This window comes from Danio rerio, chromosome 16, assembly GCF_052040795.2.
Source record: "Danio rerio strain M-AB ecotype USA chromosome 16, GRCz13ab, whole genome shotgun sequence".
In the NCBI taxonomy this organism is placed as follows: Eukaryota; Metazoa; Chordata; class Actinopteri; order Cypriniformes; family Danionidae; genus Danio; species Danio rerio.
The window spans coordinates 51708744-51719443 of NC_141036.1; the positions used below are offsets into that span (position 1 = coordinate 51708744).

Here is a 10700-nt window from a genome sequence, read left to right on the forward strand (position 1 = left end):
ACACGATCACTGCATTGCATGTTTGGGGGTCCAGCATGTTAATGCGGTGCTCGCGGGCGGTTCATGTCGTCATTGCGATGCCATGACCGTTGCACAGCTAAGATCGCGGCTAACTTTCGCAAGAGAGCGAGCCACCCCAGTTGCCTCCTGTTCTAAAAAAGCAGCGGGCGCTCGGGCAGATCTGAGGGTTTCAGCGGGAGCTAATCCGCCGCCCACGGGCTCGCGGACCTCTCGCTCCTCACGGCGCTCCATCCAAGCTTCGGGTGGTGAGAGTGATCCGTCTAACCAGATGGTAGCTCTCACACTCGCTGACACCGGAGATCAGATGTCCTCCGCGGCATCGGAGGGTGGGCTTTCACTGTCTGACGAAGATCCGGACCCGCTCGCCCCCTCCGGGCAGGTGAGCGCTGTCAAATCGGATCCTGAAGCGGACATGTTAGCCGTGCTTTCCCGGGCTGCTTCGGCCGTGGGGTTGGAGATGGTTTATCCCCCAGCTCCGCGGCCGGACCGACTAGATGGGTGCTACGTAGAGGACCAGAAGGCGAAGCCTTCGAAGCCTCTCGTCCCCTTCTTCCCGGAAGTGCACAGTAAGCTCACGCAGTCCTGGAGGGCACCTTTCTCTGCCCGTGCTGCGAGTGCCTCCGCCCTCACCGCCCTTGACGGCGGAGCTGCCAGGGGGTATGAGGCGATCCCGTCAGTGGAGCGCGCTATCGCGGTCAATCTTTGTCCGCGCGGCGCCTCTACGTGGCGGGGTTTGCCCCGCCTCCCGTCCAAAGCCTGTAGGTTGTCTGCCTCCCTCGGAGCCAGAGCTTATAAGGCTGCGGGCCAGGCTGCTTCTGCTTTGCACGCGATGGCCACCTACCAGCGCTACCAAGCGCAGGCGCTGGCCGAGCTGCACGAGGGCGGGTCCAACCCAAGCTTATTACATGAGCTGCGCACCGCGACCGACTATGCTCTTCGGACTACTAAGTCCGCCGCGTGTGCGCTGGGGAGGACGATGTCCACACTTGTGGTTCAGGAACGCCACCTCTGGCTAAACCTGGCCGATATGCGCGACGTTGACAAAGTTCGCTTTCTTGATTCGCCCATATCCCAGGCTGGCCTGTTCGGCGACACCGTCGGTGAATTCACACAGGAATTCAAGGCGGTGAAAGAGCAGTCGGATGTGATGGGCAATGTCATCTATCGGCGTGGCCGTAAGCCCGCTCCGCCCGCCGAGCCATCCACCTCCGCTGTTCCTCGCCGAGGGCGCCCGCCAACGAGTGCTGCCCCGCCCCCGCCTGCGCCTCCGGCCAAGCGGGCGCGGCGTTCACCTCGAAAGCAGGCAGCCCCTCCTGCCCAGGGCGCCGTTAAGTCCGGTAAACGGACCGCGAAGCGTCCCTGAGACAGGCCATCCGGAGAAGAGGAAACTTGCTCTTTCCCCGCTGGAGGGCGGGGCCCCGATTACAACGGTACTTTTCAGTGCCACCAAAACATCAGTAAAAGAGCACTTTTCCCCTTCCCCGGATGTGACTGCACGAGTTCTGCCAGTCCGGGACGCGCTGCCTTCCGGCTCGCAGACTCTACGTGCTTCGCCAGTGGCTCACGAGCGCTGGGGGGACGGTCTCCCTTCCCTCAGCCCTCCAGCCCCCTCTCCGGAGTCAGGGTGCGGAGCCAGAGCGAATCGCTCTCCTCCAGCTTTTCCGCGGGACCCTCGTGCTTCCCGGATCAGCACACCCACTCCGCGCTGCCCCACCGCTGGTACGTCAGCGATTGTAGCGATGACTCCATTAGCGAGGGCTCTGCCTGCCTGGTTAGCGCGGGCCAGCCCCTCGCGGTGGCTCATACGCACAATCAGACTCGGTTACGCGATTCAGTTCGCGAAACGGCCCCCCAAGTTTACGGGCGTGTATTTCTCCAGGGTCAACCCCCTGTCCGCCCCTGTCTTGCGAGAGGAGATTGCTGCCCTCCTGGCGAAGGGTGCAATCGAGCCGGTTCCTCCAGCCGAGATGGAGAGTGGGTTTTACAGCCCATACTTCATCGTACCCAAAAAGAGCGGTGGGTCACGGCCAATCCTAGATCTGCGCGTTTTGAACCGCTGTCTGCACAAGCTGCCGTTCAGAATGCTCACGCAGAGGCGCATTCTCCAATGCGTTCGTCCTCGGGATTGGTTTGCAGCCATAGACCTGAAGGACGCGTATTTCCATGTCTCCATTCTTCCACGCCACCGCCAATTTCTGCGGTTTGCGTTCGAGGGTCGAGCGTGGCAGTACAAGGTCCTCCCCTTCGGGCTCTCTCTGTCTCCGCGGGTCTTCACCAAACTCGCGGAGGGTGCCCTAGCGCCCCTTCGGCTCGCGGGCATTCGCATACTCAATTATCTCGACGACTGGCTGATTTTAGCCCACTCGCGGGAGCAATTGATTATGCACAGGGACGAGGTGCTTCGGCATCTCCGCCTACTGGGGCTTCAGGTCAACCGAGAAAAGAGCAAACTCGCCCCCGTGCAGAGGATTTCTTTTCTCGGGATGGAGCTGGACTCGATCACCATGGTAGCGCACCTCTCCGAGGAACGCGCTCGCCTGTTGCTGAACTGTCTGAGGGAGCTCGACAGCAAACTAGTGGTCCCACTGAAGTTCTTTCAGAGGCTCCTGGGGCATATGGCATCCGCAGCCGCCGTCACGCCGCTCGGGTTGCTCCATATGAGACCACTTCAGCACTGGCTTCACGATCGGGTCCCCAGACGCGCATGGCACGCGGGCACACACCGGGTCTCGGTTACTGCGCTGTGTCGCCGCGCCCTCAGCCCTTGGAACGACCCCTCGTTCCTACAGGCCGGTGTGCCTCTAGGACAGACGTCCAGCCATGTTGTTGTTTCAACAGACGCTTCCAACACGGGTTGGGGGGCCGTGTGTCGCGGGCATGCGGCTGCGGGCCTCTGGAAGGGTGCCCAGCTGCATTGGCATATCAATCGCCTAGAGCTGTTGGCAGTGTTCCTCGCTCTCCACCGCTTTTTACCGGTGCTGGAGCAGCAACACGTGCTGGTCAGGACGGACAGTACGGCGGCGGCGGCGTATATCAACCGCATGGGGGGTATGCGCTCTCGCCGCATGTCTCAGCTCGCCCGCCGTCTGCTCCTCTGGAGTCACCCGCGGCTGAAATCGCTGCGCGCCATTCACGTCCCAGGCACGCTCAATCGTGCAGCCGATGCACTCTCACGACAGCTGTTACGCCCTGGAGAATGGAGACTCCACCCTGAGTCTGTTCAGCTGATATGGGCGCGATTCGGGGAGGCCCAGATCGATCTGTTTGCTTCCCCCGAGAACGCTCACTGCCAGTTGTTTTTTTCCCTGACCGAGGGCTCTCTCGGCACGGATGCACTGGCCCACAGCTGGCCTCGGGGCATGCGCAAGTATGCGTTTCCCCCAGTGAGCCTGCTCGCGCAGTTTCTGTGCAAGGTCAGGGAGGACGAGGAACAGGTTCTGCTAGTTGCGCCCCTTTGGCCCAACCGGACCTGGATATCAGAGCTCTCACTCCTCGCGACGGCCCTCCCCTGGCGGATCCCTTTGAGAGAGGACCTACTCTCTCAGGGACAGGGCACCATCTGGCACCCTCGCCCCGATCTTTGGAACCTCCACGTGTGGTCCCTAGACGCGAGGAAGACTTAGGTAACCTACCGACTGCGGTGGTTAATACCATCACTCAGGCTAGAGCCCCCTCCACGAGGCGCGCCTACGCCCTGAAGTGGAGTCTATTCACTGAATGGTGCGTCTCTCGCAGAGAAGACCCCCGAAATTGCCAGATTAGTGTTGTGCTCTCTTTCCTTCAAGAGAAGTTGGACAGCAGGCTGTCGCCCTCCACTCTCAAGGTTTACGTGGCCGCCATCTCCGCTTATCATAGCGCGGTAGCTGGCGGCACCGTGGGAAAGCATAACCTGGTCATCCAGTTCCTTAGGGGTGCTAGGCGAATTAATCCATCTCGCCCCCCTCTCATGCCCTCTTGGGATCTCGCCCTCGTTCTCACGAGTCTGCGATCCGATCCCTTTGAGCCACTCGAATCAGTATCTCTAAGATTTCTGTCCCTGAAGACAGCTCTGCTGGTTGCGTTGGCCTCCATCAAGAGGGTCGGGGACCTGGAGGCATTTTCGGTCAGTGACTCGTGCCTGGAATTCGGGCCGGATTACTCTCACGTTATCCTGAGACCCCGCCCCGGTTATGTGCCCAAGGTTCCTACCACCCCCTTTAGAGATCAGGTAGTGAACCTGCAAGCGCTGCCCCCGGAGGAGGCAGACCCAGCCCTTTCTTTACTTTGTCCAGTTCGCGCTCTGCGCATTTATGTGGACCGTACTCAGAATTTTAGATCATCTGAGCAGCTCTTTGTCTGTTATGGCGGTCGGCAGCAGGGAAGTGCCGTATCGAAACAAAGATTATCCCACTGGATTGTGGATGCCATTTCACTCGCTTATTCGAGTCGAGGTCAGCCGTGTCCCCCGGGAGTACGTGCACACTCCACTCGGAGCGTTGCATCCTCTTGGGCGCGTGCACGCGGCGCCTCTCTAACAGACATCTGTAGAGCTGCGGGCTGGGCGACACCCAACACATTTGCAAGGTTTTACAATCTGCGAGTGGAGCCGGTTTCCTCAAGGGTATTAGGTAACCCTTTGGTGATTGAGGAGACAACTCGGTAGGGTGTTGAAACACGCTTGCTGCGCCATTCTCCCTAACACGGAGGTACGTGCGCCTTTTTTATCTGTCAGTAAAGTTCCCCGTCAGGTGAGCCCTGCAGATTCCTCCGTGGCCCCCAGCACTGACTCAGCGGAGGAGTCACTTGCTGGTCCACTACGTTGTAGGTCTGCCCGCTGGTCAGCCCGCGTTTTGGGTATAGGTGCCTGCTATGCGTGATCCCCACTAGGCGATCCCATATGCTTATTCCGCCACGGTTAAGTCCCCCCCCTGGGCGGACCCGTGTCTTCCCTCTCCGCTAACCACTCTTTGCTATGCGTACTCCCCCTTTTAGGGCTAGTCCATAGGTAATTCTGCCATCTATCCCCCCCTTGGGTAACGGATGGCCTCCGCAGCGTCCTCCCTATCGGGATTGCACGCTTCCCAACGTACTGTCGTATTTCCTAGAATTATCTAGATGCTCACGACTTCCCAAAAAATATATCTAAATCCGTAAAACTTCTGTTGAAGTAGGATAAATTAGGGCCAGGGACACGTTGGAGGACCGCGCCCCCCATGATGTGGGTGCGTCACGCTTGCTTGACTATCTCCTCATCGGGGGTGTTGGTAAGGTGCAGTCATTATGGCGCTTTCCATATTCTCCCATTCATGGCACTGAAGTTCCCCAACCGAAGGGGAACGTTCGAGGTTACAGAAGTAACCCTTCGTTCCCCGAGGAGGGGAACGGAAGTGCCATATTCCGTCGCCATAATGACTGTCCCTTAGCTGTTTGAAAGTCTCTTCAGCTTAAAAGGATGGCGTCTGCTGGCTTCAGGTGTGCTTATATGCTGAGATGATTGCAGATGTCGCACACCTGCGCAAGCTTACGCTGCCAATTAATTTCATTCATTGGCCCGTTCAATACTCTCCAGATAAGCGGCTTCTGATCCGAATCCTCCCATTCATGGCACTTCCGTTCCCCTCCTCGGGGAACGAAGGGTTACTTCTGTAACCTCGAACGTTTTCTTGCGCAAAGCAACTGTGCCTTGAAACGCAACTGGTGTGATGATTTCTCTTTAAAATAGACTGGAAAAAAGCAGTGCTCATGCATGCACAGTCCTACTACTTTCAAGAGCTCCCAGAGCCGTATTAACGAATGGGCATTATGGGCACAGGTCCAGGGGCACGTGCGCACTTGGGGCCCCTGCAAGGGGGATTTTGGAGTGTCTATTTAGGCTAGGTGCAAATAGTGCACCTCGTTGGAATAAGCCAGTTAAGCGATCAACTCCCATTGATTGACAGAGACAACATAACTAAAGAGCGCAATAGATAACATTGTGAGTGGCGTACCTCATAAAGCACATGGCAGCATCGATCGATCGATCATGAACACGGTTTCGAATCCAGCGTCTAATGAACAAGTTTTCTTTTTCCCCATATCGGATTTTGTCTACTCTTCATCACGAGGAAGGCAAGTAGGAATCATTAATAAGTGTGTGTATTATGGAGGGCTCAGATTCAGTACTGGATTGGAGAGGTGTTATATCCAAATAGTATGCATTATAAGCTTGTAGAAGTAATACATCAAAATACCCTTAAATATACATTTTTAGTACTGATTCAGTGAACTTAAATTAAAATCCATTCATTTTCACTGGTTGTATTAGTATTTTTATCAAAGTGTGCTTTAAATGCTTTAAAGATAAGTTAAATCTTTGTAGACTAGAACTATATGTACTAGGGATGTTGTCAATATAATATTGAACTGTACGGTACGACTTTCACAGTTCAATACATGCTTGTGAATTGCTGTTTTCTCGGTTTTTCATTTAAATAATTGATGTGTGTTATTTATTTACCCCCGAATTGACTGTGTGTGTCTCTAAATCCATGAGCTGAGATAACGAAACTCCTCCCCGTGAGTAAATATCCTATCACTATGCTCTAAAGCAGTGGTCACCAAACTTGTTCCTGGAGGGGCGGTGTCCAGGAGATTTTAGCTCTAATCAAACACACCTGAACAAGCTAATCAAGGTCTTATTAGGTATAGTTGAAACACCCAGGCAGGTATGTTGAGGCAAGTTAGAGCTAAATCCTGCAGGGACACCGGCCCTCCAGGACCGAGATTGATGACCCCTGCTCTAAAGTTAGGGCCGCTTGACCATCATTCAACATCATGACCAACATAATTTACTTACAAATTATTTTTAAAGTTCAGGTTTAGCTTAATATTGACAATAGCCCTTCCTTCGCAGTGCACTTTGAAAACATTGATGCCATTTGGAACACAGATACGGCTCATGATGAAAGCTATAGGTGACCTATTATTTAAAAGCAGAATTTACGTTACGTCTCGTTAATGCTTTTCATTTATAGTACTGTAGGTTGTTTATTAAGTGTCTGTACTGTATATGACATGGGCCTGTCGGTTAGAACATTTCTGCAGTGGTTTGCATGTGTCAAATTGTAAAAGTAGACATTTAAAAAATAATAATAAAAATAAACAATATCTTAATAATAATAATAATCATAATCATCATTAGTATTATTAATAATATTATTGAAGTAAAAAAAATCATTTCTTTATAAATAGCCTTATTATTTGTTTATTCATTTATATGATTTATAAATGATATTAGAATATATGTTAGCTTTTGTAAGTGTTATGTTAATTTATGTTTATTAGAATAGATAATAAATCTATTCTAATAAATGTTAATTTATGTTAATTTTAGAATAGAATAGGGAATATTCTCAATAATATTATTAAAGGAAACATTGGCACTATATGTGCTATTTACATAAATTTCAGTTAATATGGAAAGCGAGTGCATGTCTTTACCAAAACTAATATTGGATTTAGGGGTGAAGCAGTGGCGCAGTAGGTAGTGCTGTCGCCTCACAACAAGAAGGTCGCTGCATTCGCGTGGGTTTCCTTCAGGTGCTCCGGTTTCCCCCACAGTCCAAAGACATGCGGTACAGGTGAATTGGGTAGGCTAAATTGTCCGTAGTGTATGAGTGTGTGTGTGTGGATGTTTCCCATAGATGGGTTGCGGCTAGAAGGGCATCCGCTGCGTAAAAACTTGCTGGATAAGTTGGTGGTTCATTCCGCTGTGGCGACCCTGGATTAATAAAGGGACTAAGCCGACAAGAAAATGAATGAATGAATATTGGATTTTATTTTAAATGCGTGTGCGTGCAAAACAATATAATTTGCACAAAGAAATGATGGAGTTCATCTCTAAAGAAGTTGTTACTCCACCCTGTTTAGAGCATCATTATGGGCGTTTTACGTTACAACTAACGTGGTTTAAATGATGGATCTGCGACAGAGAAACTATGGGTTTTGGGAAACGCTCAGCACTACACCCATTTTTTTCTCGAACGATGCATCGTACTATTCAAGTTCAGCCATGAGTTACATTGTTGTTTGAGAAACGCACCCTAGATGGATTAAAATTTCGATTCCTTTGGTCAGACCCTGTGATAGTTATTTTAGCAATTTGTCTAATAGTAACGAAACAAAGTATTTTGATTTTTGTCGTTCTTTATTCAATTTTTTATACATTCTCAGTGCCTATTTGTATTTTCACTGCAGTTTTTTGATGTCTAATTCTATAAATTCATGTTAAACACTACTTTAAGACAGCGTTCAGCTAAAGAATGTTGAATAAAAATTTGGTGGTGGAAAATTGTGCTAACATAAGAGCAGTTAAAACAGGTCAATTTTGATGGGGAACACTAAAGTAAGAAGCAGGATGTGAACACGACATGACGGTGTGTGTGTGTGTGTGTGTGTGTGTGCGCGCGCGTGTGTGTGTGTATGTGTGTGTGTGTGTGTGGAAAGTAGAAATGAAACATTCTGACATGAAGTAAACAGCGATTACAGCTTCATTGTTCGATCTTTCAACACGCCATTGCTAAAACGACGATCACTGTTTAGTTCAGTACATCAAGTTGAATTTGCTCCACGCTGCTCCTTTTAGCCCCCCCCAAAAAATGGCCTTTGGTTTCTAAGGAGGCCATTGTATTTCCTCCATCGCCTAGCAACCATCACCAAGGCCAGCGCTTTATTGTTGCTGAGGCGAAGCGGTTCGTTCACTGCAGCGTCTGTCTTCACATTCATCCGCACAACACTCTCGCATTTCTCATCATTTGATCTTCAGGCATGTTCAGACTATGAACAATTGTTCCCAAATGCTCAACGTTGGGCTATAGGCGATGGATGAACTTGTGTATATATACTGGAAGCAGAGGGCGGGACTTTTACGCTGAAGTAAAATTTCGTTGACGTCATTTTTACACAATATCCTTGAATAGCACCTGTGTGCAAGTGTTGGGGGGGGTTGTCTGTCTGTCAGCTTTGAGTAAAAAACATAACCCATGTCTGCAAAACCTACCCATTAGTATCTCCACCACTGACCAGAGAGACGCAGATCTTTCCTTTGCGCCCGGGGCCCTTCGGGATCAGCGCTTTTCTTTTCTTTCAAGAAGCTCTCCACTAAACAGACCTGTAGCTTTGCTCATTTTCACCTTGGAGTTGGTATCAATACTCCATTCATCTGGCCTCTGTTTTATTTCTCAAGTGCAGCCGAGACTCCAATTATCAGCGGGAGCCTTATTTTGTCCTGCTTTTCTTCTTTTTTCCATCCAAAAGAAAGCCTTTCGACTAAAATCTTGACGCACAATGGCTGTTTTTGGTGAGTACCATGTGTTTTATTTTGAATTCTACAAATTGTGATGTTGAAGAACATACCTGCTTTGTTACTTCGCTTTAATTCTTCTGTTTTCATAGGTCAGCAGCTCGTAAATTGTGCGTTTCTGAACATTTTAACTGGAAAAAGGGAGGACAGAATCGTTCACTTGTTTTAAAAATCAACCCTGATGTCCTGCTGTTAATTCAAGGCATAAGGAATTGAAGTGAGGTGAGTTTTTCATCCATATTTAAGTATGAAATACTGATGAAGATCTTATTTTATTTTTGAAAAACTCTATTCATTATAGGCTAATATATTCTTAAAGTCAACATTGACCATTTTCCTTTTAAAATACTTCAATATTTTAGATATATTCTCCTGGAAATGGCATTGAGTTACACATCACAATGTGTATATGCGAAGGCTGAAATGCGCATGAAAAGCTGCCTGTAGTTTATTTATCTCAATGTACAAGGAGAAGGTCATTACAGACTAACAGCATGTCCCTCACGTCTGTGTGACCTTCAGACCAGATATTACACTGATCCCAGCCGACAGCGAGCAAATCATTGCTTTATAATGAGTTATAACTCTGGAGAGATGCATATAAAACACTGATATGTGGTGAGATGGGACACTGACTGCAATCTGCAGGCCAAGACTTGCATTGATGCACTCTAAATAATACATTTTATAATCTCTATTTATCTAATATGCTCATGAATGCTTTATTTAATTAATATATATTCTGTTTTTCATATTTTAGTGATTAAACCAGCTTTTTTGAAGTTTTTTTGCGGGTGTAGTCCACTGCGGTGTGGAAGACTAGTGATTTTGTTGTTTTTTTATGATGGAAGGAGACAACAAGTCATAGTCTGCCTCACGGCTCTGAGATGAACGTCTTCAGCGCAGGCAGAAAATAAAGCAGAGTTTATTTATTTGCACTGCCCTCTGCTGCTAAACTAAATGACTGACATGAGCTGAGGAGCTTCAGTTGGGAGGAAATGCACTGGCGTGGTCCTTCAGGTGTGTGTGTGTGTGTGTGTGTGTGTGTGTGTGTGTGTGTGTGTGTGTGTGTGTGTGTGTGTGTGTGTGTGTGTGTGTGTGTGTGTGTGTGTGTGTGTGTGTGTGTGTGTGGGTTGTACTGAGGATTGCTGAACGAACACTTTTTGTTGTTTTATTGTGAAGCAGCTGGCTCGGTTTGAACACTTTAACATGATAGAAACTGGCTAATTCTGTGAAATATGTTTAAAAATGTTAAGTGTGTTCGTCATTTGTCATGTCTTGGTTTTAGATGTGAATGTGAGATTCAGACAGAGGATTAAAATGACAATAAATCTCTAACTATGGTATTCTGTGCTTTTTC

The 10700-nt window shown here is 49.3% G+C and overlaps 1 protein-coding gene across 1 annotated transcript in view; it reads left to right on the top strand.

Moving 5' to 3' along the window:
• The first annotated feature begins 1121 nt into the window (after positions 1 to 1121).
• The window catches only part of LOC147840416 (uncharacterized), a 976031-nt gene continuing 966452 nt past the window's right edge, over positions 1122 to 10700 (top strand). The window contains exon 1 of the mRNA XM_087288012.1: positions 1122 to 4994. Coding sequence (XP_087144138.1) covers positions 1176 to 3644 — 2469 coding nt within the window. The 5' untranslated portion in view covers positions 1122 to 1175 and the 3' untranslated portion in view covers positions 3645 to 4994. The remainder of the gene's footprint in view (positions 4995 to 10700) is intronic.